This window comes from Rosa chinensis, chromosome 2 (genome assembly GCF_002994745.2).
Source record: "Rosa chinensis cultivar Old Blush chromosome 2, RchiOBHm-V2, whole genome shotgun sequence".
Classification (NCBI taxonomy): domain Eukaryota; kingdom Viridiplantae; phylum Streptophyta; class Magnoliopsida; order Rosales; family Rosaceae; genus Rosa; species Rosa chinensis.
The window spans coordinates 88,508,000-88,535,534 of NC_037089.1; the positions used below are offsets into that span (position 1 = coordinate 88,508,000).

Here is a 27,535-nt window from a genome sequence, read left to right on the forward strand (position 1 = left end):
TAGAGAGGCTGATATGTTTTCACGAGATTTTAAGTTTAAAGAAATATGTTTTATAAACGATGCATGCATTGAGATTTTATAAATTTAAATAAGTAGGAAAGTATTCAAGTTTGCTTCATTTAAATTATCTTGATTATTTATTTTTGTCTACTCACACTAACGTGTTTTCAATACTTTTCCCCTAGGCCCTTCGGTTTCAAATACCCAGTTTGCAGGCTAGGTTAGTTGAGGTCGGGCGTACATGGAGTTGAGGCATAGTCAACAACACAACTTCCGCGTATCCATTTTATCCATGTTTTGCTTATTTACCTTTCATTCTAGAATTGCTCTGATAACCTGTGGGATGAATGTTATTAAGTTGAGATTTGTACTTGTGAAATGGGAGATGTTGAGCTTTGGAGAGCATGGTGGTTCTAGGAGAATAAGGATGAATGGTTTAGAAATGTAAAATGTCTTTCTACAGGTTTTGGGTAGTCTATTTTTAGGGGAAGTTCTGCCAAATTTTTGGTAGAATTTCTTCTAAGGTGGGCCCTGCAGGGTCCTGTCAGGAAGACTGAAAGGAAGCAAGAACAAATACGAGACCAAGGGGCCTAAACCTAGGAGGTCTAGGTTTCCTAAGGTAATTGGGGAAGTTGTGACTAATGAGTTGGCTATGGTTGAGCTTGAAAACGAACCTGCATCTGGATCTGAAGCTGCAGGTGAAACTGAAGATGTGATAGCTAATGCTATGGAGGAGGGTGTTTGAGGGAAGTGACATTATGCTTTTAGCAAATATACCTTCCTCACCTATTGTTTGAGATATGACGCCAAGAGTGTTCGGTTCATCTGTGCCTCTTTGATTTTTCATAAATGAATTAGAACTTTTTTGGATGAGATTTATTGTTTTTTTAAATGTTGAATTGTTTAGGTAATGAGTTTTTTGTTAGGCCAATGTAGATAAATCGTTATGTATGATTCCGTAGGTTAATACCACAGTTGTCATATTTAAAAAAAAAAACAATATTTACTTAATTTGTCATGAATATTTGAAAAAGAAAATTCATTGAGCCGAAAACAGTAGAAAGTAAACCAAGGAGACAAATTAATCCCAACCGGGCCTTGGCCCAATGGTTCATCCTAAAAGACCCAGAGGTTGTGGGAAATGGATCGCTGACAGCCGTCGGATAAAAAAGCGGAATGCTGAAATCCCAAGTGGAGTGGAGAATGAGTGAAAGAGTTACAGGCGTCGGTCTCTGGTGATTCGCAAGTTTTTGATGATTCTGTTACAGGCGTTGGTTGCTTAGAATTATTAGTATTATCAATATCAGTAAGTAATAAGGTTAGGTTAGATTAAAAGAGGAGGGAAAATGGAATTGCAAATGAAGGTGGCGCAGGCAGTTCACGTCCTGAATCACGATACAGAGTCGTGCAACCGCGTGGCAGCTAATCAGTGGCTGGTTCAGTTTCAGCAGACTGACGCCGCTTGGGCCGTCGCCACCTCCATCCTCACCTCCGATTTTCACCATTCTTTCGGCTCCAATTACGAGGTCGAGTTCTTTGCTGCCCAGATTCTTAAACGAAAGGTATTCCTGCACTAATTCTTGTTCCAGCTGACTAACAATTTGGGATTCTCCCTTCTTATTTTTACTGTAAAAATTTATCAAAAGGCCATTCTCCTTAACTTACAGATAAGTTACAACTAAGCATAATTTTGTTTGTATTTCGTCTTGTATGTGAGCGTGGAAGCAGTAATATATTGGTCATGTTATTTAAAGCACGGTTGAACTAAAAATGGAGGACGACTTAGGGAAGTTGGTCCAGTGAAAGATAAACTAGCACTTGAAAGCTTGAGTCTGCTGGAAATCGGTTCAATGCAAGACAAAGTGAAAGCTTGAGACGAATTTATTATTGTTATTATTTTTTTCCTTAGTTAACATCTACAACGGTTTTATGATTAGATAAAGTGAGCCTAGAGCTGTAACCAAAAGAAAAAGTGATCCTAGGGAAGAAGCAGCTATGAAAATTAACTGCCTGCTCCTAAATTGTCAGACCTTAGGCTCTATCAGCCTTGGTACAATCTTTCTCATCGAGGCTTAGGAAAGTTGTCTGAAATCCAAGACACTAATGTGGTTTACCTGAATCTTTGCGCTATATGCCTTGATTGAGAATTTTGTTTTTGTTTGGATCATTGTGTGTCTACCTATTCCAAAATGTGCTGCCACACAAGACCATACTGCTTATGAATCATGTCATATTACAGATCCAAAATGAGGGCAGTTACCTGCAGTCAGGAGCTAAAGATGCTTTGCTAAATGCCCTTCTTCTGGCTGCCAAAAGATTTAGTTCAGGCCCTCACCAGGTACTTTAACTTTATCAATTATTTAAACCTTCTGATGCTTTAGTACCTCTATGGTTACTATATGAAGATATATTATGGCCATTGAGTTAAAGTATACCCGGTACTATTCACAGATTTATGACCTTAAGTTGTTGATATAGCAGGCTATATTTTGAAAACTGGAACAGAAGCGCAAAATAATATTGTACATAGACATTTAACATAGTTTCTTCTAATGAGTATTCTGTTTCTCTGTGATAGCTTTTAACCCAAATCTGCCTTGCACTCTCGGCACTTTTACTGCGTGCTGTTGAGCATGGAAAACCTGTTGAGCAACTCTTTTATAGCCTCCAGAATCTGCAGACCCAGGTTGATGGCAATGTTGCTGTTATGGAGATGCTTACTGTTTTACCGGAAGAAGTTTTAGATTCCCAAAATACTGACTCGAAAATAAGTTTAACCGACAGAAGCCAGTATGGTCAAGAGGTCTAGGAAATTTCTTGCTTTATAAATGCAACTATATTCTTTCATTTACTTGCCTCTTCTCACTTTTACTCTTCCTCTCATTGTATTTCTCTTTATATTGTCTCACTTCTCTCTTATGCAGCTTCTCTCGCACACACCTACGGTTCTTGAGTTCCTATTGCAACAATCTGAGAAAAGGTTTGATAGTGGTATACAACAACATGAAAGCAACAGAAAAATTCTGCGTTGCTTACTAAGTTGGGTATGGCAATATCTGATTTTTCTAATGAACAATTTGGTAGATATTGTATGCATGTTTGATACTGTTATCATAGAACAAAAATGTTGCTTTCTGCTCACTAAATTGGGCTCTTGTAGTTTCACATTATACCATGACATAATTGTGTTGCAAAATTTGGCACTTTCATTTTAAGAAAGTTAAAATTTTCTGGTAACTTATTACCGTAGCACTTTATATTTAGGTTCGAGCTGGGTGCTTCTCGGAGATTCCCCAGGGATTACTACCAGCACATCCACTTCTTAATTTTGTCTTCAGTTCTTTGCAGGTACTATCTATTAACTTCAATAATTCTTATAATCTAACATTTAGGAGTTGTGAAATTAATCTGTTAATGTGTTTGTGGTGATAGGTGCCATCTTCATTTGATCTGGCAATTGAAGTTCTCATTGAGCTTGTGAGTCGACATGAGGTATGCCTTTTTTATGCCTTGTGTTTCTACATCTATGCATATCCTTATGATCTATATTTAGCAAATACAGTTCCTGTTTTCAGTTTTTCACCATTTAACTGAGCCATATTGATAATAATAAACAGAGATATCTCTGTGGATTAATACCAAGACCAAGTTCTCTGTCAAAATTTATTGAGATTGTTGTACTATTAATTGCTTACTGAAGATTCTATCAACAGTTATGCTTTCTTTCGTAGGGGCTACCCCAGGTTTTGTTATGTAGGGTGCATTTCATTAAAGAAGTTCTACTTCTACCAGCTCTCAGTAATGGAGACGAAAAAATAGTAGGTGGTCTTGCGTGCTTATTGTCAGAGATTGGGCAGGCTGTAAGTGTTAATTTTGACACTGCAAAAGGTTCAATCACCAATGAAAAAATCTTGGATGATATGATAATACTGATGCAATACATTTTGATGTGTATCATCAGACTCTGATTATCTAAAACCATTGTGCTCATAACATATTGTTCATCTGTTTAATGTACTCCAGGCTCCATCTCTGATAGTAGAAGCAAGTGTTGAAGCCCTTGCACTGGCAGATGCACTTTTAAGGTTATATTATAATCTTTTATATTCTTAACATGAAGAACTGTTTGCCATGTTTCACCAGTGATTTAGTTGAAAAGATTATTTTGTTTTCCCCTCTGCCCCCCCTTTTTTTTTTTTTTATCTCATGTCAGCCAAGGACGAGAAATGTATATCCATTCTATTTTTTGGGTTTAGGATATTTATTTATGCTCCATACTATTCAAAAGATCAAATGTGCTCGCAACAGTGCAATTGAGTCTTGGCATGAAATATGGCAGTAGTGGAAACTAAGAGTGGCAATTTTTGTAATATTTTTGAAACACCACATGATGAATATTGCCCTCCATTTGGCACTTTAACGATTTGGACCTGACCTTAAATTTAATGAAACCACAGGTTTAAATTGCCAAAATTGAAACTACAGGGACTAAACTTTAAACTGGAAAATGATAGTTAGTAAACACTGAGTTCTCCAGATATTGGGAATTGTTCTTATGAGAGTTTCGTTACAGTTTGGTTGTCATAGGTCATCTTTAATATACCATGGCCATCTGGGCCATACTTGGATATATCAAGCATTTGGTCTGAGATTTTTCTTTTTGATGTTTTGGTAAATCATGTGACAGATATTTATTTTAACCTCTTTATATGCTTGCAGCTGTGTGACATTTCCAAGTGAGGACTGGGAGATAGCAGACTCAACTTTGCAATTTTGGTACTTGAATAAATTTATTGTTGTTTGTCTAAATTCAAATCGGTATTGAAGAACTAATTGCACTTATTTCCACTAACAAGCATGCTTCGGACTTTTTATTATGTTTTTGTTCCGCTGTTAACATGTAAAATGATGTGGACTTTAGTAAAGTGATCCTGACGCTAGTGCATTCTGGTATTTTAGAAGCAGTTGTTAGGATAGTCGGTAAATATTTAAGTGCCTTTCGTGCAACTCACAAGTTGAAAGAAGATTCTTATTCTGGTTGCTGAGTTTGCATGTGCTCTTTTATAGGCAGAGCTCCAATGGTTAGCATGAGTTCATGACCTAAGGAGTGTTATTTTAACAAAATTTTTATGACCTAAGCAGTGTTATTAATGAAAGATTTTGATACATCCGAGCTTGAAGATAATTTAATAGTTTTGGAATTCTCAAGGACCAGCATTGTTCCCTTTCTGTGAATCAGTTGCAAATGCTTGTGGGGTAGTTGTGTTTTGCCTTCTCCTGTTATTGCTGTTGGTTGATTGGGTTTTTATTTTGTAGCTCTTCCCCTTTGTATACTTTTTGTCCACTTTCTTTTTGTATCTTTCTTTTTTTGTTTAGAGTTTGTTTTTATTCAAAAAGAGTTCTTAGGAATCTTAGCATTAATCAGTGTTCAGAAAAAATTCCATTAACTATAGTATCTTCCTGCTAGTTCCCATTAAGTGTTGTATCCACCGAGAAAAAAGTCATCGCTTATGTGATTGTTACATGATTGATCATTTTGGCTTGTAAGTGGTAAGAATGATTGAACAATGACTCACAATTTTAGGGAATTGCGGACTTTCCTGATTTTGTCAATGTTCTAACTTTAGGCTTAAATCCCCAATTATGCATGTGTACTATAATGTCCGCACACTCACATTTGGTCTAATTTTATCCATGGGAAAATGATTGCTGCATATTTTTTTAGATTGCTCTTTTCCCTAATTAATTTGGATTCACCGTTGGCCCATGTGAGAATGGCCATGAGATGAGCACGTGGAATTTTTTTAATTTTGATTTGCATTGACCTTCCTGTTAGATGAAAAATCTTAGATCAGGCTCTTGATGGTTTATAACTTCATATCAAATTCCATTGATGATAACTGGAAGGGTTTCATATTTCTAGGTCTGGGTTAGCAAGCTATATTCTTGGCCTTGATGAGAACAGTACAAATCAAAGGAAGCAAGTGGAAGACATGTTTTTCCCTGTATTTTCAGCACTACTTGACGCAGTTTTGTTACGTGCCCAGGTTTCTTCTCTGCTTGTCTGTATTGCTATTCATTTAATGGTGTCATGATGATTCTCATGTAGCTGATTACACTATTTATATATAAATGTATGTATTTATATCTTCTGAGGCAGCTTTCTGTGTAAAATGCATAACGTTTGCCTCCCCTTTATGTGCCTAATCAAGTTCTAGCTTAAAGTACTTGACACGGATAGTAGTTGTCAGTTTGTGACATAATGAAAAGGGTAACACAGATAGTAGTTGTCCTTTATATATAAATGTATGTATTCATAACGTATACCACCTAATGTATGTAATTATATCTTTTGAGGCAGCTTTCTGTTTAGAATGCATAACGTATACGCACCCCTTTATGTGCCTAATCAAGTTCTAGCTTAAAGCACTTAACCATATAGTAGTTGTCAGTTTGGGACATAGTAAAAAGGGTAATCAAAACGGGCAATAACTTTTTGGTACTTGTGTTTTACCCCCATAGCCTTTTCCAGCCCTCTGTTTTGGATTTAGCCAATTTTGGTCCTTGTGTTTATCTCTGTTAACCAATGTGATCCTTTTCGTCAATTTATAACGATAATTGACGTACAAAGGGAAATTTTGTCTTTGGTAGGTAGATGATTCTATGTTCAATGACGACCAAGGAACACCGGAGCTGCCTGATGGACTTGTCTACTTTAGAACGAATCTTGTTGAACTGTTGGTGGATATTTGTCAGCTTTTAAGATCTGCTACATTTGTACAGAAGGTGCTTGACATGAATTTGAAATTTTGAAATAAATGACTCCTATTTCTAGATAGCTGCGATCACGCAATGCATGCACTTCTATTGCTTTGGTCATCCTTGCAAATTATAGTTGTTATTGACATCAGATGATGTCCACAATTTAACAAGACACTGCAATTTCTCTCATTTAAATGGACTTTGTTCTTGATGTGTCAATTTTTGGGTTTTATTTGAATTCTCCAAGGTTTATTATTTTAACTTTCTAACTTGTCTTTTGTAGCTTTTCTTTGGTGGTTGGGCCTCTGCAAATGCACCAATAGCTTGGAAGGATGTGGAAACCAAGTTGTTTGCTCTTAATGTGGCAAGTACAACTTACTGCTCCCACACTTAACTTTTTGTATTATGTGGAAGCTTTTTTTTTTGAGGGAAAGGAGGTCAAACTTTTATTGATGAAGCGAAAGCTTACATGGTACAAGCATCAGCTGCAAGTGCAGCTTGTAGGAAAGGAGATGAAAAATAAAAAGTTTCTGCAGAGAGAGAGCGGAAAGAAGCTGCCATAAGATGAGCCACCTTGTTGGCACTCCTTTTGGTATGGACCACTTGTAAATTGGCATGATGCTCCAAGATGACTCCTATGTCATCGTAAATTCGTCCCAGGATGGAAGTATTATAACCATCCCTGACAGCCAATTGCCTTTCAACGACCTGAGAATCAGTCTCCAAAAGGACTGGAAAGAAATCATTCTCCACAATAAACTGAATCGCAGTTTTGCAAGCCACAACCTCCGCGTGCTCTGGAGATAGCAACCCCGATAAGGACTTACCCCCTCCAGCAAGCATAGAGCCTTGAGAGTCTCTAACAACAAATCCACAACTACCCCTCCTTGTTGTATGAATATATGAGCCATCCACATTAACCTTAAGCCACTCCACAGGAGGAGCCTTCCACCTAACCAATCTCCTAGTCCGCACGCCGTGAGCTGTAGATTGGACATTGTGAAAGCGAAAAGCTTGCAGCCTGGATACAAAAGACTTCAATTATGTTGCCTTTAAGTTATGTTTGAATTTTTAAGAGGATGATTAGTTTACGTTTCAGGGTTATTGTCCTCCTTGTTCATGCATAAACTATTTATATGTGCATAAGGATCTTTTCCAGACTGTCAAAGTCCTTCCTAGCCACTGGATTAATTTAACAGCTAGGAATTGTGAATGCGTATAAATTGGTTGTCGTTTTCTTGCCATTTTTTTTTTTCCAAGTTATCTTGCATTGCTTTGATGGAGTTGCTTTTGGCAGGAACTTGGAAAGAATTTAATTTAGTTGAATATTTATCTTTTTAATGTACAAGTTTCACATTCCAGGTCGCTGAGGTAATCCTACAGGAAGGCCAAATCTTTGATTTCTCGGTCATTATGCAGTTAGTGACGGTTTTGTCCACTAGGCCGTTGGATGAACTGAAGGGCATCATGTGCATTGTATGTTAAACATTGCCCTTTTCCTTCAATTGCAGAGTACATTTGGTTTTCTACTTTCTGTAGTTTAGCTCACAGAAGATTGTTTGCCTATTTTGATTCATATATCTTAGGTACCTTTTCTTTGTCTCAGGTGCATAGATCTCTTGCAGATGTTGTTGGCTCCTATTCTAAGTGGATCTCTGCTTTTCAAACAAATGCTAGACCCTTACTGTACACATTTACTCTTGGATATTTTTTGTTCTATTACTGTTTTCTTCTGGTAATCATTGTAAAGGTATGCCTGATTTGCTCTAACATATTTGTACTTACAATTATTTTCTTGTTCAAATTTTCTTTTTTAGGTTATTTCTTGCTGCTGGAATATCAGAACCCTTGTCCTCGAGTTCTTGTGCATCTGCATTGCGTAAAGTTTGTGAAGATGCTTCTGCAGTGATGTATGAACCTTCAAATTTGGAGATTTTGATGTGGATAGGAGAGGTGAACTTTTCTCTGTCTGTAATCCACTTTAAAATTTGCGTGAATTACCTGTCTTACAAATTTGTGATTGACAGTGGTTTGAGTTCTTCCTTCCTGATTAACATGAATGGTTTGGATATTCATTTTAGTTATGCCAACATATATCCTACTATTAAAGTTACATATGCATACGTTAAGCATACCCAATAATTGATTTTCCTCCAACTTCCAACAAATGATGAAGGCCAATCATTTCCTTCTTTTGCTCAGTTTCCTTGTGTGTTATTAAAATTTTTACAGCTCCTATTTTATGCTTGCAACTTTTGCCAAGTTCTGTAGGCCCTCGTTTACCCACTTATTTGATTTCACTCTGATTTCACTCTCGCAGTCCTTGCCTTGTAAGTAGTGTTTTCTTTCTTGTAGGGTCTGGAGAAGAGTCATTTACCTTTGGAAGATGAGGAAGAAGTTGTTAGTGCAGTTAGTCTGATCCTTGGTTCTATTAATAACAAAGAATTAAAGAGCAACTTATTGGCTAGATTGCTTTCTTCTAGCTTTGAAGCTATTGGGAAACTTGTAAGTACTTTTCTTGTTTACCAAGCAATGATTCTATCAGTTGTAATTCTTCTTGTATGTAGCTATGGTGCTATAGGATGGCTTTCAAAAGTTTTATTCAGTTCCAACTTTTAAAAAAAGTGGTTTATAAAACTTGTTATGTTTGCTAGTCTATGTCTGTCATGTGCACATGATAGTTTACCCACACGTCAAAGCGTAATAAGCACATATCCACAAGTACAACAGCTCTTACAGCCTCCTGTTGGCATAACTTGAGTTTGTTATGAAAAACTGTGTTGTTATGACTTGAGTATCTTTCCAACATTTATACATAGGAAGGATCCAATAGATTTTTGGATGAAAGGCCAGACCCCAAATCTTCCAACTCCTTACAAAGTCGGACCTCAAAACGCTAGTCATGCAAGATCTTCAACCGACTTTTTCCTAGTTGAATTGGTTCCAGATCTTTCAATCAGCGTGCTGTAGGATTTGATCAGAGTTACCAAGTTTTTTCTTCGTTTATTCTCTCTTCCTTAGTTGGTTAGATTGAAATCATATGGTTGTCAGCTGACTTATACCGGGGTTCAGGATGTCCAGTTGGAATTATATATTCTGAAATTTTGAGCTACCTCTACTGATCGATAAGCCCGTCTGAATTCTAATGCACAGATGGTTATTTATGGCTTAGGGATTAAGCATTAGTAGAAGTTAAGTTGTCAAGATTGAAGAAGGGTCTGGGGAGCACTTTTCTTTAGCTCAAGTTGCTTTTGTAAAAGACAGACAAAATGCCAACCTAGTCGCAGAAGATCTTGTGGAGGAGGAAAGGAAGAAAAAGCAGGAAGGTCTGGTTTTCAAAATTGTCTTCGGAAAGGCTTACATCCCATAGATTGGAGGATTTTGGAAGAAGTTTTGGAGAAAAGGCTTTGGTTACCGGTGGAGAAGTTGGATAAGGGGCTCCGTAGAATCTGCCATTTTATTTATTCATTTTATGTCAATTGGGTTTTCTTAATTTGTTTGTACATTTTATTTTTATGAAAAACTAATTTTTCAAAAAAAAAAAAAAAAAAACTATTTTTTGTTGAAGTAAGGCCCTTAGTATTTGTTTTTTTTGGGGAAACTGCGGTCGCCTAGTTGCAGTCCTATAGTGTAGGGAGCAGTTTGGACCATCTCAGCACATTATGGTATTTTTGTTTTGTTTTTATTTATTTATTTATTTACTTTTATAATTTTAAAAATTATTTTACATTTTCATATTTATAATTTACATTCATACTGGGGGATTAGTTAAGGAAAGGGCAAATTTAGGTTTCTAAACATTTGACCTAAACCCTTAATTAATACTGATGTATATTATAGTAATGGGGCACCTGGGGACAAGTTTAAATCCTAGAGGACTGGGACAAGGCAATGCCTCCCATCTGTTTTGGGTTTTCAGCCATGAATTTTTCCCAAGGCAATGAGAATTATTGTCTTGGAGTACAAACAGTGTTACTTTTTTCAAATGGTGACCTGCCGTGCCGGGCTATTAGATAAGATACAGCTGTTGTTTACCGCCAATAGGATTTAGTTTCCTTCAGCAGTGAAGAAATCTAATATTCTTATATATTAGGAGGGGTGAAGAAATCTATATTTGGGTTTCCTCTACTCCTAGAGCCGCTAATCCTATGAAAAAAGAAAAGAAAAAAAGAATAGGTTTAGGTGTGTCAAATTTAATTGAGAGGAATGACGCTTTAGGGAAATGTCATTGTGGAGGTATCCTAATGAAAGCAGCTCCTTGTGGCATGCCGTGATATAAGAATATCCTCCCAGAACCTCAGTCTCTCCTCATGTTGTGGTGGACAATGGTTAATCCTATGAAAAAAGAAAAGAAAAAAAGAATAGGTTTAGGTGTGTCAAATTTAATTGAGAGGAATGACGCTTTAGGGAAATGTCATTGTGGAGGTATCCTAATGAAAGCAGCTCCTTGTGGCATGCCGTGATATAAGAATATCCTCCCAGAACCTCAGTCTCTCCTCATGTTGTGGTGGACAATGGGGAGAGCCTGAGGTTCTGGGAGGATAGCTGGTTAGAGAACCATCCGTTGAATGTGATGTATCATTGGCTGTACTTGCTGTCCAGAAATCATGAGGAACGTTTCTGAAAATTTGGGGATGCTTCTTGGTCTCCTCATATCTCGGGTTATGGTTTTATATGAAAACCTTATAATTCGGAGATTGTTGAGCTGGTTGTTATGTTAGAGTAGTTGGAAGGGGCTCGCTTGGTTTCTTCAAGTGTTTCTTTCGTTGTTGGGTTAGTCCAAAGGGTGTTATCAGCTGCTATGTATTCACTTTCAAGCTTTGGGGAAAAAGAAGAAAGCTAAATGTTTGTGGGGTTGCTTGTTGTTCACAGGTCTCTGGGTTAATTGGATGGATCATATAGTAGAATTTGAGGATTATAAGGGTGGACTTTCAGGTTAAGTGCGTTCTTGATCGACATTATCTGAGGGATTACTGTCTTCTAGTATATTGGACATGCTAGCTGCTGTGGAATAATGTTTGTTTATGTTTCTTGAGTCGTTTCTTGTTGTCACGCTTGTGGATTCTTTATCCACCATTTGTACATTTTCTCTTATTTTAATAAATCTTGTTTCTCCTACAGAAAACATAAATGAAAAATAAAATTAAGTTGCTAATGCACAATATTGGCTTATTGCTACTCTAGGTTGATAAAGATAGCAGCCATTGCCTAAGACAAAATCCTGCTACCTATACACAAATTTTGAACTCTGGTGCAAGAGGGCTTTACAGGTATTATACTGATATCCGAGGATCAGTTTCATTTTTTCAGCTATTTTTCAATTTTCATGTTGATTGCTGGATTTTGTACTTTCGGATCTACGTGCTGGGGAATTTGTGATATCTTTCCAGATCTATGTATCATGTTCTACATCAGCTTCTAACTCTTAGTTTATTTATTTATTTAATTTTATATCAGGATGGGAACTGTATTCAGCCATCTTGCAACATCCGTGCAGAGTGTATCTTCTGGAGATGGTTGTATGCTTGCGCTATTGCAAGCGTTTTGGCCAATGCTAGAGAAGCTTTTCAGGTCTGAGCACATGGAGAATGGTAATTTATCAACCGCAGCTTGCCGAGCACTTACCCAAGCAATTCAGTCATCAGGTATTGGTGTTCCATATCTCTGTGGTATGTCGTGTACAAGCCAATGTGTGTGTATTTTTCTTTTTGAATAACTGAATGTGCTTTGTTCTGCAGGCGAACACTTCTTAAGGCTACTGCCTAAAGTACTAGATTGCCTATCAACAAATTATGTGTCCTTCCAAAGTCATGAATGCTACATAAGAACTGGTAGGATCTTTTATAACGCGGGAAAATGATGTGTTTTATTATTTTGGTATACTTTGCTCTGATATAGTATAATTTTACTACAAGATTCAGAATCAGATAGTGGAGGATTCAGCATGATTACTTCTAAATTATATGCCTGATGTTGGCTGACATGATTATTTCATAATTTTTAGAAATGGTTCTATTTGGTCCATTCTAAAAATGAAAATAAAAAATCACTTGACACCCTGATCATTCAATCCAAAATAGGAAAAATAAACACAGAAGTCTAAACCACCTTTTGAGTTGGTACCCTCAGATTCCAAAATTCAGTCATCTTTCAACCCTAAACCCTAGATTTCATTTGCACAAGAATGTTTGCTTCACCTGCATTTTAGACCTTTTACAAAATCCATCATTCCAGCTGTTATCCGCTGAGATGGCCTACTCGGATCCCACATTTTCTCTTATATGGTGTGCATTGCCTGACAGGCCACGTGGCTGTGATCAAAAGCCATGCAGAGATTCTCTTGTTTGATCACAGATATTGTGACTTTCCTGATGGGCAACCATTTTGAATGATAGACATTGCATGTCAAATGTGGGATGTCACCAGATCACACCTGATGGATTTTGTAACATTGTCCAACTTTGTGTGTTAGAAGGAGTGAGTAAATGGTGACTTAGTGTGCTAGATGGTTTTATCCTCTTTTGCGGAATACTTATTTCTTCTGTATTGGAATATTGCCTTTCAGCATCTGTTGTGATTGAAGAATTTGGTCACAAAGAAGAGTATGGAGCTTTATTTGTCACTACTTTGGAGAGATTTACGCATGCTGCATCGGTAATGGCTCTTAATTCTTCATATATATGTGACCAAGAGCCTGATCTAGTAGAGGCATACACAAATTTTGCATCCACATATGTTCGCGGAACTCGTAAGGTTTTGTACACCTTTCCTTTTGTAATTTCTCTCATCATTTGCAATTTAAGTGATCAAACCAGAGATTTATCTATTTAAATTCGAGAAATTTAAATGATGATTCAAGTATTGTGACATCTCAGGAAGTAGTGGCTGCATCTGGTACCCTTCTTGAAATTTCCTTTCAAAAGGCAGCTATATGCTGCACAGCTATGCATCGTGGAGCAGCACTTGCATCCATGTCATACTTATCTTGTAAGTTGCTACTTTATTTTACCTCTACTTGCAGGAAACAGAAATTATTTCGTGATTGTGTTCTAGTGATGCTTGGTGGTTTGCATGACTGAAGCATGTTTCTTTCATACGTTTATAGTAAATTATGTTCTAAGCCAAAGAATCTTGTTTAATCAAAATGTGGGAACCTGACAGCAGTGGTTATACTATTTGTATGTACGCGTGCATGTGTATGTTTGAGCTTCTGTCTGCTCTGCATATGCATGCCATTCTTATTAAAGTCATTCTCCATATAAGTCCTGGCAGAAGTAATATTAAAGTCATTCTCCATATAAGTCCTGGCAGAAGTAATAATGTGCTATTCTTTTCATTTTTTTCTTTGTTCCTCGAGAATCTGTGCACGTACAAGTATGATATAGAAAATAGGTTTATTGAAGATTTGTATGGGTTTTTCAGGTTTTTTGGAGGTGAGCCTGGCGTCTTTGTTGGATTCCATGTCTTGTATTCCTGAAGGGTCATTCAGTGCAATGGCCATTCAAGTCATATCCCACAGTGGGGAGGGACTTGTATCAAATCTGGTTTATGCTTTACTTGGTGTTTCAGCAATGTCACGGGTAAATAAACAATATCCTTAGATTCAATTTGTAAAAGTTTAGTGTTTATTATATATATATATTCTTTTGCATGATCTATGCACTGGTAAGTGTGCTGGAAAGTATTGGAGGAATTACCGAGGGTGAGTATAAGTTTTAATATTTCATTGTCTTTAAAAAATGATTTCATTAAAATTCGAGGGTTTAGGTTTCTATGGTTTCGTCTTAGACAAAACAAGAGAAGGTGGAGAACCCATCCATTGCTAAGTCATTCGTTCTCCCATACTATTGAAATCTATTGTTCCTCCTGAGTAACAAGTGTTGGCTTGGGTTATTGGTTTAGAAGAGAAGTACTGCTGTTTGTCTTTTCCCTCATTGGTCTAGAGTTTAGGGTTTAGAACCCATCCTGTTTGTTTTTATAATGTTCAGTTGCATTAGCTTAGTGGAGAAGGGGTTTACAGTCTTAAGTTGGCAGAAATCCAATTTGTGGCCTTATGTGTAAAATGCAAGTTTCTTGGAGGGAGATAAAAGGGACTGGTGCTGTGCAGATGCTGTAAGCCTGTACTCTGGGTCATTTGGATGGAGAGAAATAAGTGATATTTATTTTAGTTTGACATTTTTTTTTTTTAAATGTGAAGAGGATGAAAAGGAGCTTTTGAGGGGAAAAGGTTCAATTTTGGGATCAACATTTGACTATTGGCATAAGAATGGGAGTTACTTTCGACCTCAGCTGAATTACAGCAACCAATGTGGAAATTCTAACTCTAGGGACTAAAATTGTAAATTGGCATACAATCTCTTGTTTGAAATTTGATTTCTAAAACTAAATATTTTGTTGTCCCAAGAAAAGTTATCTGCCATATACAGACTTACACGTAGAAAATATGTGGTCAAATTTTTTATTTATATTTTTTTAACTATTATTGTGCCATATGGCTTTACATCCATATGGAACTTAACTTTGTCACTAAAGAATTATTTTACATTACTTCTTGATAGGTTCACAAATGTGCCACTATTTTGCAACAATTGGCAGCAATATGCAGTTTAAGTGAGAGCACAACCGGCAAGGCTATTCTTTGTTGGGAATCTTTGCATGGATGGTTGCAGTCAGCGGTCTCTCTCTCTCTCTCTCTCTCTCTCTCTATATATATATATATATATATATATATATATATAGACGCACACACAAGTGAGGATATGTAATAATTCTCCTTCTTAGGGCACCTTAAGATGTAGTTCAATGATCAGAACAATGGATTTCATGTCCCTTCAAGAATCATCTTACAAAAGATAGCAATTCGGATAATTGAATCTCATTGAGGGGGGGTTTACACTGTTAACTTTTCTTAAAAAGGTGGATCTCTCTTCAGAAGGTTCTGGACTGCTTGTATATGTTTGAGTCCCTTCTCAAGAGGATCCCTCTTTTTGGGAAAGAACAGAATAATTGTTGGGGGCTACCCCCCGTACTGTGGTTTAAGAACTGTTTACTTTTTAGGTTTGCATCCATGCAAAAAATCAACAAAATTCCTTTAATAATAAAAAAAAAAAATCAACAAAATTGAGAATTCTTTGCCCATTTAGTTATTCTCATGACTACTTCGGCGTTTATCAAACATTGCGTGTGTTTATTTGATCATGGTTGAATGTCTAAATCTTTTCCGATATAGCTTATAGTGCGCACACACATACACGTCTGTCACACGTGCACACACGTCTTCGATCTTTATCTGTGTTGGTCTAAACTAATGAAAACATACACATCAATAACCAGATCCCTGCCCTGCAATTTTAATGTAGATAGTTTTGCAACCATGCCCATTTAGTTTTGTATAATTCTTCAGATGCGGACAGATTGTCTAATGTTTTAGCTATACCAGGTCCAGGCTCTTCCTGCTGAATACCTGAAGCAAGGGGAACTTGAAACTTTAGTGCCGGTTTGGTCTAAGGCCCTTGCCGGTGCAGCCTCAGATTATATCCAGAGCAGAAGTTGTGATGGAGGGCATAACAATTATGGTCACATGCAAGGGAAAGGTGGAAGAGTTTTGAAGCGTTTAGTCCGTGAATTTGCTGATAGCCACCGCAATATTCCAAACTTGACTTGATGACTGCACAAATTTAGGTATATCAATTTTTATCTGCAGCTGATTCGCTGTTGGGGCCTTATGATTCATTGACAGCAGCTGGTACAATACGTTGCATTTGTAAAGTGCTGGGTTTTTTTCAGGCTTCCCAATACGTAACTAATTTTCTGTACAGCGATCCTTGCCCATTTTTGACAGGAACAAAGCAAGACGGGATGATTATTCTGCTTGTTCTAAGTTTTTTCATGATCAAGTACAAAATAGGATCAGCTCGAGATGTCAATTAGAGCTTTGTAAAAAAAAAAGTGATAGATGAAATCATGATTATTATAAATAGCATAATTGCATAAAGGTGTTGCCTTTTATTTTAATTTTAATTTTATTTTTTTATGATAAATCCAAATTTTAGATGTAATTGAACCCAGTTCATCTACCAAGCAAACAAAATGATAGGTGTGTGATAAATCGGCGGCTTGATATTTTAGATGTACATGAACCCAATCCGATTCATTTGTGTGATTGTGTGGAACCTAATTTTTTATTTTTTGTTTCTTGTACATTTTAAGGGGTGGCAAGTGGGATCCTTCTTGACAAGTAAAATGTTAAAGTTACAAACAAAGGAAAGAGAGGTAGTGCTAAAAATTCAGGGTTTACTCATTTCTTGGATGCCCCATCTGGGTCGTCGAATTGGGGCAACGTAATGGAGATTGGTGTTGAATCTCCAATTCGTCTCTTCAGCAAGGACACATGGAAGACACGGTGTAATTTGAGTTGGCAGGCAATTGCAGCCGATAAGCAACGGTTCCAATCTTCTTCTCAATTCTAAATGACTTGGGACAAAACCTAAACTCTAGGGAGATATCATTATTCCTTAGCTAGGAGAGGCTTCCATCCCATTTCGAATATGTACATGCATAGCATTGCTGGGCATAATCAGTTAGGACTTGGACTCAAAACCATACGTTGTAAGCATTGATGATATTATGCTCGAGACTCAACTCTAGGTTTAATATTTAAGGAATCATATTGCTCCGAGTTCATTGCTCTTTGAAGGGTTTACCATCTATCAAGAGAAAATACGTGTCAGAATCTTTGGAATAACTGATGCGATAGTGTCTTCTTTAACACTCAAGCAGTCAAGCATGACAACTTAGAAAATTAAGAGGTGAATTCTTTATTCATGAAAAATGTGTGCGCTTAGTGTAAATTGAATAATCATAACAAGCAAACCAAGATCATTTCCACAATGACATAAACACAATATAATCAATATCTAAGTGAACTAGTTTTCCATGTTTAGAACAATTACTAGTGTACTTACATGAGCATTTACCTTGAGCATAATTAGCTATAATGGGTCAATCTCATACTACCGCTAGAGGCATTTGCACCTTCGTAGGTGTAACCTCCGGAAACACTGTTACACGGCTGCCACCTGAGCTCAGGCTCAAGCCGAGATCACCCTTAACGCGTCGCCACGCACTCCGTCAAGTTCACCTTGCTGGGACTCTAAGAGCTGCTAAACTGATGCCCAGCACTCCCACATCGGAAATAAGGAAGAGATTAGTCTCTTTCCTACATATAAAAGGTCAATTCCTCTCTCTTCATTGATTACGCATTAAATACTTGTCTAACGTTACTCTATCAATACAAATATATTAACTGACTTAGGCATCAGAGTAGAGAAGACCGCCAACATTGGTCTCCCTTCTGACGCCTTTTGTATTTCACTTGACAAGTGATGCCGTGACGGTAGTGCTACATATCCCTCAATAGCAGTCCGAACCTGGATAAATGTTAACGAGATTTGACTACCACTAGATCTTGGACATTAACATTGGAGCCGTCTGTGGGAATCCTTGAGCAAAAGGTCATTCCCTCATAATCTACTATGGCTAACGGTAGCAGGGATAGCGCCGACGATCAGGTGGATCAATCTGCCAAACCCCAACCCACCAACCCCACGCTAGCTGTGAACCGTGCGCTATTCGGCACCTTGGCTAACGTCGACGGTCAACCTCAGGACACTCAAGACATTCTAGAGATTCCTCGAACTCAATCAGCGGTGGAAAATCAAACTAGCACCAGCTGCCAAAGGCCGGGACAAGACCTCGCTGCCAAGTTAGAGCTGGCATTGGCGGATCTGCATAAGGCAAACAGGGAACGAGAACAAGAGCGAAGGGAGAAGGCGGAGACCCAAAAGAAAGTGGCCACATCACTGTCAAAATTCGACGAGCTAAAAAGGGCACTAGGAGCTAACGCTAACCCGGTATAGAGTAAGCACTCGCAAAGCGCAAGGGTCATCTTAAACACCAGAATGAGGGTAAGACCAACGTCGATAATACAGATGGGCATCACCTTAAATCCACCCAAGCTGGCGGGGTTAGGACCATGTCCTCCGCCACAACCAATACAGATACAAGAAGTGAAGTCACACCCCCGCGCCAACTTCAGCACAGGTCGAGCAAGAACAGTGGGAATTATGCCAACCCCTCGGCAGCGGTAACCCCAAATCCCAAGCCACTCTCAAGCAAGGCCTACCGCCGACACCACTGCCCTAATTTTAGAACAGGTACAACAATTGGAAGAGAGGTTGCTCAAAGTAGAAACAAGCGCCCCAACGTCAACTCTAAATCCATTCTTCGTGGCACGACCATGCCCATTCATCGCCAGAATCCTACAAACCGTTAGGCTAGCACATGCAAAAACAGCAAAAATAGCCCAGTACAGTTTGTTAACCCAGAGACGTCCTTGCAAGTTATTAGCATCTCTGACGAACACCTTGAGCGGACAATCCGCATCGGTGCTGAGCTCGCCCCTGAGGTAGCAGTGGAACTCACACAGTTTTTGCGAGACAACACCGCTGTCTTCGCATGGTCTGACACCGACATGCCGGGTATCTTCCTTGAATTCATCACGCACAAGTTAAGCATCAAACCATCTTTATATCCGATAAAGCAAAAGAAAAGGGCTTTTGACAAAGAAAGATATCGTGCAATAGGGGAGGAGGTGGCAAAGCTACAAGACATCAGATTCATCCGTCAAGTCAATTATCCCAAATGGATTTCCAACTTGGTCATGGTGAAGAAGCCTAGCGGCAAATGGCGAATGTGTGTGGACTTCAAGGGTCTCAACAAGGCATGCCCCAAGGATAGTTTCCCACTACCCTTCATTGATCAGCTGGTCGACGCAACAGCGGGACACGAGCTGCTCAGCATGATGGACGCCTTCTCAGGATACAACCAAATCAAGATGCAGCCCGGCGATCAGGAATGCACAATCTTCACAACCAACAAAGGCCTGTACTACTACAATGTCATGCCTTTAGGATTGAAGAATGCCGGAGCAACATACCAGCGATTGATGAACGCCATGTTCGCAGAGCACCTTGGTAAAATAATAGAAGTCTACGTGGATGACATGCTAGTCAAGAGCATCAAGGCCAGTGGACACGTGGCAAACCTCCGCATCATATTCGTCATTCTCTTGGCCTACGGTATGCGCCTCAACCAGGAGAAATGTTTTCTCAGTGTCACTGCTAGCACATTTCTGGGCTACATCGTCAGCGAACGAGGCATAGAGGCTAACCCTGACAAAGTGCAAGCCATCCTCAACATGAAGTCTCCGGTGTGGAAAGTGCACGTTCAAAGCCTCTAGGGCAAGCTAACCACCCTTTCTCGGTTCATCTCTAAGCTCATCGACAGATGTCTCCCATTCTTCAAAGCCATGAAGAGGACCCACAAGAAGGAAATTGATTGGACCCCGGACTGTGAGGCGTAGGGCTGGGAATTCCAAACCGAGATCCTGAAACCGATCCCGTCAGATCCGTGCCGAAACCGATCTGGTCGGTATGATAAGTCGTTTCGCCGGAATCCCGATCCGAACATATTGTACTGGGCTAACTAGTGGTTTTCATGTATTTGCAAGTCACTCAAAACAAATTATAAGGGTGAGTATGTCAATGTGGATCCAAACAATGCGTTATGTGTGGATGATCTTGACCAATACAATGAGGTGAGTGGAAAAAAATTAAAAGTACTGGTTTGTGCAAGTAATGTGGGAATGTGAGATCAAGAAGTACTGACTTTACATTTGAATATGCAGTGTATCGCAGACATATACACAGCCCAAATATTGGAACCTTATTGTACTGTTTCTTCTCCAAATCCACTAGGGTCAGAGCGGGATTCAGACAATCTCAATCATGACTCTGTAAATCTTCTTTCTCTTCCTCAACTTTCCAGGCCATGGTGTCGAGTAAGCTCCCTCTGCAAGTATAACTCTGTCTTTGTTATATTCTAATTCATCAAAGCTTTGCCCAAGTGCCTAACCATATCTGCTTTGTTTTATGTAGAGTTACATTTATCGTTTCTCTTATATTTGGGCGAATGATAAAACTGTTCAAGATGCTCTTCATGTTCGGAAGGTAAGTTAATCAGCAGATTCTAAATTTACAGTAACGTCAAGTTCACATTACAGTAACCTTGATAATTAATCTTGATTTTAAAAATCACAATCAGGGAAGCATCAAGGACTGGCAGAGATGCAATAAGACCTTATCAGCTTCATATATATCTGATGTTTCTTCGAGTCTAGTTTATCATCAGAACCTCATAAAAAAAGGCTATCGAGTTCTGATATACAGGTGCATAGAATATATTGCATAACATATGGTCTATCCTTAATTATTTCCAATTTGCCTCAACCATAAACTTACCTGTTAACAGTGGTGATCATGACATGGTGATTCCATATTTGGGTACTATTTCTTGGATAGAATCTCTGAACTTGACAGTTGACAGTCGTTGGAAACCATGGTTCGTAAATGGACAAATCGCAAGGTTGGCATCTATCCCAACTTTTTCTTTAACTATCCAATTATTTCTTCTTCTGTTTCAGTTAAGTTTAAGCCTTATTTTATCCTCCCTTCAGATACAGAGTGCTGTATACATATGAAAAGTACCAGTTGACATTTACAACTATAAAGGCAAGAACAATCACGCACTTAAATTTTTATTATTAGATTTTTTTTTGAACAAAATGTTGACTACATTTCTCCTGCATTCAGGGAGGGGGTCATACAGCTCCAGAGTATATAGACCTGAAGAATGTCTTGCCATGATAAGTAGGTGGTTCGCATTCTACCCTCTGTAATCTGTAATTGCATTTACCTAGATGTATGGATTTGAAGTTTTTCTGGGGAAATTCTATTCTCTCGCAACATGTATAGCATTTCCAATATTTCATTACTAATAATAACCAATCGGTAAATTCTTTCCTCTGTGTTTGGTTGTGTGCCACTGTTTTGTTTAGCTCAAGTCCAGCAATAAGAAAAACATGACTTCAAATCGACATAAAGCTGTCAATTTTGGATATTACTCAACAAATACCAGAAAACGTACATAACACATTGTATATCAGTCTATATACACGTGATGTCCAGAAACATATACATACAAGAATGAAGTCAGGTATGTAATCCACCACCAATGAATCACAACCTGATTTTCTACATGGGATAACATATGTAGGATACAGCTAGCAACGAGGAAAGGTAGACTTTTGAATCCTTTCCGGCTCTTTTGATACATTGATCATATATGGCCGTTCATTTTCATTTGATGCTTGAGTGCATAATAATGCCAGTGCTACGAAATCTTGCAAGTGCTGTTGTACTTGCTCATCTTTCCCTACCTCGCCAAAGATTTTAGGATCAACAATGCTCTGAATCTGACCATTACAAGTACGAAATTTCACATATGAATTAATTGATTCGTATTCCCCGTCCTGATTGGTAACCACAGCTTTTTGTCATCTTAGAAATATAAGTAAAAGCACACCAAAGCTATAAACATCATCTTTTTCTGAAATAATACCAGATGTAATGTAAGCAGGGTCAAGGTACCCATATCTTCCTTTTGGTTCATCTGTTCATGGGAGGGATGGTTATGGAGAGCCCGAAGTTGGAGAGTTTGGGAACATAATCATTGCCTAAGTAAATACAACTAAAATTTAGATCCCGGAGAATGATGGGCCTAGGAAAGGCAGTATGGAGATATGTAAGAGCATTTGCAAGCTGCTTCGCTATACCTAGTGTTGATGTTTAAAGTTCAGCGGTAACTAAACCTTTACTAACGCTGGTCCGATGGGCGGACCGCTATCAATGATACTCAAAGTTCCCGCTACCTGTCAAGTAAAATACAGAGGGCGTCAGAGGGGAGACCGCGCTGGGCGGTCTTCTCTTCTCTGATGCCTAAGTTAGTCAATGTATTTATGTTGACAAAATAACAGTAGGTAAGTATTAATTACGTAATCAATGAGGAGAGAGGAGAGAACCTTTTATAGGTGAAGAAGGAGATGACCTTCTTCATGTTTTCGATGTGGGACTGACCTGCTTCAGTCCCTAGCTTCTGGAGCTTCTGTTGCTGTCTTGGCGCGGCGTGTGGCTGAGCGTCAGCAGTGATCTGGGGGCAAGCCGGGGCTCAGGCGGTAGCCTGCTTGGCTGTGTTCCCATAGGTCACTCATTTGGCGGGAGTTGGTACCGCTAGTGGTAGCATGAGCGTGGCTCATTATAGCTAATTATGCTTGCAAATGCCTATGTAAGTACACCTAGTCTAGCTTTCCAGGTTAAGAATTCACTAGCCCCGAAACCTCTTTCATCATTTAGAACTCCTATTGTTGCATATTCATGCACTAGATCAAATGAGAGCCTAAGAGATTTTGTTAGGCGATGGCGAATTCACTAGCCCCGAAACCTCTTTCATCATTTAGAACTCCTATTGTTGCATATTCATGCACTAGACCAAATGAGAGCCTAAGAGGTTTTGTTAGGCGATGGCAGAGACAAGCAACCCAGTGTCACGCCTCAGACCCAACCTTAGCAGCATTAGCGTTCAAGCAGGCTCTCCTACCATAGTATTTTTATTTCAAATCAACGCCAACCCTCTTGCCACTTATGATGACCTGAGCAACACCGCCACAACCTGTGCCCAAGCTGAGTATGACACCTTTGGTAGCGATACAAGCCCCAACACCAATCCAGATAATGTTCCCTAGCTCACTAACGCCAGCGGGGGTACCAATAACAGGAACAGAGATGGAGGTAGAGACAAGCCAACACAACAAAGTGGCACAGCGACAAGAGAGAAACCTGGATACAACAATGATAAAAGGGAAAAACCGTATGGCAAGAGCCTCGAGAAGGCGAAGCACACTTCATGATGCACCATATGTCAGCAACCGATACAGAGAAGCACCTAAATACAATGCACCCAGGTACGAAGTTTTCACTACCCTTACTACCTCTTACGAGGACATCTGTAGCAACTAGAGGGATATTATCCCACGCCCACCAAAGCACAGGCCAAGCTAGGAAAAGCTAAGTGACAACGATAAGTATTGCACTTATCATTAAGAGGTAGACCACAATACCAACATCTGTTATGCCCTCAAGAACGTCATTGAGCACCTTATCCAAAATGAAAAACTCCAGCAATATTAGACCCTCACCACCTGTTAATGTCTAAGATTCAGCGGTAGCTGAACCTTTGTCAATGCTGGTTCGAGGGGCGAACCGCTACTTATGATTTTCTAGTTGCTTCCGCTATCTGTCAAATAAAATATAAAGGGCGTCAGAGGGAGACCGCGGTTGGCGGTCTTCTCTTCTCCGATGCCTAAGTTAGTAAATGTATTTGTGTTGACAGAATAACGTTAGGTAAGTAGTAAATGCGTAATTAATGAGGAGAGATGAGTGGACATTTTATAGGTGGGAAAGAGGTTGATCTCTTCTTTGTTTTCGGTGTGGGACTGATATGCTTCAGTTCCCAGCTTCTAATGCTTTAGTGAGGTGATCTTGTCGCTGCGCGTGGCTGCGCGTTAGCAGTGATCTAGGGATGATTCGGGGCTCAGGTGCTAGCTTGTTTGGCTGTGTTTCTATAGGATACACCCTTAGTGGTTGTTGGTACCGCTAGCGGCAGTATGAGCGTGGCTCATTATAGCTAATTATACTTAGGCAAATGCTCATGTAAGTACAATTCCCCTAAGTCCCCAGTCAAGGAGGGCAATCTTGGTTGGGGAGTTGCCTAGCAGTTTGAAGCGTTACTTCTACTAGTCTTGCGAAAGCATAATTAGCGTCAGTGCGTTGTCAACCATGGATTTGTTCTGAGGCTTTATACCGTTTCGGGTGGGCCCCTACTAGGCCTCCACTCCTCGGCTAAGATAGACCTTCGTTTGGCCGGTATATTTTTATTGAGGGGATCGAGCTGCGTTGAGCACTTGGTGTTGGGTATTTAACTTAATCTTTGATACTAGAGTGGTGGGGGTCAACGTGCCTGATTAAGGTCGTCGAAGACTGTGTTGACGTGTCCCCTTACTTGTCTAGGAGGAATAGAGCTTGACTGCAACGTCGAGTGGCGGTCTTTGTCATTATGAGGCGTTGCCTCTGGAATTTCCGCTGGCGGAAGTTCCTCCACTGAGAGTCAGCGGTAAGAAGCGTCGCGGGGACCTTCTTGCTTTCGAGATGAAGGGGAGAAGTTCCACTAGCGGTGTTGAGCTTAGCGGAGACTGTCTCGCTTGCAAGATGAAAGTGAGAAGTTCCGCTAGAGGTGTTGCACTTAGTGGAGACTGTCTCGCTTGCAAGATGAGAGGGAGAAGTTCCCTTAGTGGTGTTGCACTTAGCGGAGACTGTCTTGCTTGCAAAATGAGAGGGAGAAGTTCCGCTAGTGGTGTTACGCTTAGCGAAGACTGTCTCGCTTGTAAGATGAGAGGGAGAAGTTCTGCTAGCGGTGTTGCTCTTAGTGGAGACTGTCTCTCTTGCTGATTGATATGGCTATTTCGGACGGTTGAATTGGATAGACGTTTCCTCTAACATCGCTCGACTAGTTAGGTGGACTTGGTGGACGCATGAGAAAAGCTTGATGTTGCCGTTGGCCGGGATGTGCAGCACAATGCTGAGGTGGTGAAGCTACAAGAAGAGATTGCTCGCCTCAAGGAAAAATTGTCAGCCAAGGCGAAGTGGCTGGATAATGTTCAACGGAAGGCCGCCGCTCGCTCGGAAGAGGTCAAGCACCTACAGAGTCGGGCCTAGAGCTGGGAGGCAAAGAAGAAGAAGTTGGCTGCTACTGCTGTTGAGGTTTTCAAATAGTCGAAGGAGTACAAGGATGAGTTGACGAAGGTTGGTTTAGTGGGTGCTACCACTAACTTTGAGAAGCTAAATGCTAAGGGGGTGATCGACTAGGAGAAGGCTGCCCATATGAAAGTGGAGCAACATCAGTCGCGGACAGCTGAAGGTGGTCCCGACTCGTCGTAGCCTAAAGGGGTTCGGTTTAGAAGTGATGAGTCCATCCAGCGGACCGGGGAAGGATCTTAGCAATCGCCAGTGACGATGGCCTCCGACAACTTTCATGCTCGACTCATGGCGGCTAATACCCATGACGACGGGACGATGATCACTCCAAGCCCTACTGCCCCTGGTTCTGATCAGACGAGCAGCTTAGTGGTACAACCGACACCGGTGGATGGTGACTGCGCTACAGCCCCCCAAGGAGAGTCTTAGGAGACTTAGGGTTTTTTTGCTTTGTATCGCCGCTGAGGCATTTTATGACTTGTAATGGAACAATGAGCCTTTAATGAAGTGATGTTATTTCTTTCTTTGAATTTTGTCTAAGTGTGGGATTGCTGCTGATAAGATGCTTGTGTTGTTTGAGTGTTAGTATATTGCTAGAACTTTGACTTATGCTTTTGTTTATCAATGAAACATTAAGGGAATTAAATTTGTTCCAAGCGCACGATGTAGCGGACGTGGTCTGCTGAATGTTGTTGGCGTTGCCGATTAACTTGGGCTGTGGAGAACAATGGTTTGAATAATTCCTCGTTTCATTAATAGCTGAGAGATCAACATTTACAAAAGAGGGAGAGTACCCGTTGGGTAGCTTCCCTTAGCTAAATATTGAGCAAAAATTTAGCTAAGTCAAGATGTTCTTGGGTAGCGGTACAATTACTTGTATATCGGAGGTGTTCGGTATTCCAAGGGTGGGTCGTTGTGATGCCATCCTTGTCCCTTAAATAGAAAGTGATGGGGCTGGCGACCTATACTATTTTGTATGGTCCTTCTCAAGTGGGACGAAGTGACGTTGGTGGTGGAATGGCTTCCTTCATTACCCAGTCCCCAAGTTGGAGGTTCCAGGCTTTGACTCTGGCGTTGTAGAAACGCGATACCCGTTGCTTGTTTTGCAAGTTGTGATGTTTTTCTTCGAGGAGATCATTGTCGAGGTTGATACCCTCGACTTTGGTCTCGGAACAATATCCCTCGACCCTGGTGGTAGGTTGGGTGACCTCGATGGGTAGAACGGCCTCAATCTCGAACATCATGCAGAACAATGTTTCACCATTAGTGGATGTTGGGGTTGTTCTGATAGCCCACATAACTTTCGGGAGTTTCTCCGCCCACAAACCTTTGCAGTTATCAAGTTTCTTCTTGAGCAGTTTCTTGATTATCTTGTTTGCCGCTTTGACCTGTACGTTGGTTTGGGGGTGTGCCACAGATGCAAAGTGCATTTTGGTGCCCAGATTAGCGGTGAAAGATATAATCACCTCGTTGTTGAATTGTGCTCCGTTGTCTGTGATGATTGTATGAGGGACGCCGTACCGACAATAGATGTTCTTCCATAGGAAGTGGGCTACCTTGGCGGTAGTGATTGCCGTCAGCGGTTCTGCTTCTATCTACTTGCTATTGTTGTCAACGGCGATGATGATGTACTTGAACTGGCCCTTAGCAGTTGGTAATTTGCCACCTAGGTCGAGGCCCCACGTGGAGTGAATCCATGGGCCGATGATTATCGAGAGGGGCTCTACTGAGGCATGCAGGAGATCAGCGTATTGATGACATTTGTGGCAGGATTTGGAGACTTCTCTGGCATCATCGCCGAGTGTGGGCCAAAAGTACCCTTGCCGCATGGTGCTATTTTCCAGAGACTTAGCACCTGAGTGATTTCCACATTCCCTGGTGTGTATCATTGCCAGAACGACTTTTCCTTCTTCTGTGGTCAGACATCGGAGGTTGGGATGTGTGAACCCTTGGCAGTAAAGCTTGCCATTCTGTATGTTATAGCGAGTTGCTCTTCGCTTGAGTTG

General features: G+C 39.9%; 2 protein-coding genes across 6 annotated transcripts; both read left to right on the forward strand.

The window, feature by feature from the left end:
- The first annotated feature begins 1,134 nt into the window (after positions 1 to 1,134).
- LOC112188103 (transportin MOS14) lies at positions 1,135 to 17,205 on the forward strand. Of its 5 annotated transcripts, none has more exons than XM_024327131.2 (25): positions 1,138 to 1,562; positions 2,240 to 2,338; positions 2,579 to 2,803; positions 2,925 to 3,044; positions 3,265 to 3,348; positions 3,433 to 3,492; positions 3,732 to 3,860; positions 4,024 to 4,085; positions 4,720 to 4,776; positions 5,924 to 6,047; positions 6,652 to 6,786; positions 7,046 to 7,126; positions 8,125 to 8,238; positions 8,369 to 8,448; positions 8,580 to 8,715; positions 9,118 to 9,267; positions 11,947 to 12,032; positions 12,220 to 12,407; positions 12,501 to 12,593; positions 13,328 to 13,515; positions 13,638 to 13,749; positions 14,185 to 14,342; positions 15,321 to 15,437; positions 16,202 to 16,443; positions 16,972 to 17,205. In XM_024327131.2, the coding sequence occupies exons 1-24, from the start codon at positions 1,347 to 1,349 to the stop codon at positions 16,424 to 16,426; spliced, it is 3,039 nt and encodes a 1,012-aa protein (XP_024182899.1). In that variant the 5' UTR covers positions 1,138 to 1,346; the 3' UTR covers positions 16,427 to 16,443; positions 16,972 to 17,205. The 5 variants fall into 5 exon arrangements, 4 of the variants coding, with proteins under 4 accessions (XP_024182899.1, XP_024182897.1, XP_024182895.1 ...); XM_024327129.2 differs by lacking the exon at positions 16,972 to 17,205 and adding an exon at positions 16,581 to 16,802; XM_024327127.2 differs by lacking the exon at positions 16,972 to 17,205 and having other exon boundaries at positions 1,139 to 1,562; positions 16,202 to 16,739.
- Positions 17,206 to 19,903: 2,698 nt separating this feature from the next.
- LOC112185337 (serine carboxypeptidase-like 18) lies at positions 19,904 to 21,647 on the forward strand. The gene is made up of 8 exons (XM_024323575.2): positions 19,904 to 20,032; positions 20,312 to 20,419; positions 20,510 to 20,662; positions 20,760 to 20,831; positions 20,926 to 21,050; positions 21,133 to 21,246; positions 21,338 to 21,392; positions 21,474 to 21,647. The coding sequence occupies exons 1-8, from the start codon at positions 19,904 to 19,906 to the stop codon at positions 21,525 to 21,527; spliced, it is 810 nt and encodes a 269-aa protein (XP_024179343.1). The 3' UTR covers positions 21,528 to 21,647.
- Positions 21,648 to 27,535: the final 5,888 nt, after the last annotated feature.

Bases quoted from the DNA above. Each gene is read 5' to 3' on its own strand.
- LOC112188103 (XM_024327131.2), top strand. From the start codon at position 1,347: ATGGAATTGCAAATGAAGGTGGCGCAGGCAGTTCACGTCCTGAATCAC. The intron at 3,045-3,264 runs GTATGGCAATAT...CTTTATATTTAG, and splicing joins TGCGTTGCTTACTAAGTTGG to GTTCGAGCTGGGTGCTTCTC. The intron at 12,408-12,500 runs GTATTGGTGTTC...TTTGTTCTGCAG, and splicing joins CCAAGCAATTCAGTCATCAG to GCGAACACTTCTTAAGGCTA.
- LOC112185337 (XM_024323575.2), top strand. From the start codon at position 19,904: ATGCGCCTCAACCAGGAGAAATGTTTTCTCAGTGTCACTGCTAGCACA. The intron at 20,832-20,925 runs GTAAGTTAATCA...AATCACAATCAG, and splicing joins ATGCTCTTCATGTTCGGAAG to GGAAGCATCAAGGACTGGCA. The intron at 21,393-21,473 runs GCAAGAACAATC...TCCTGCATTCAG, and splicing joins TGACATTTACAACTATAAAG to GGAGGGGGTCATACAGCTCC.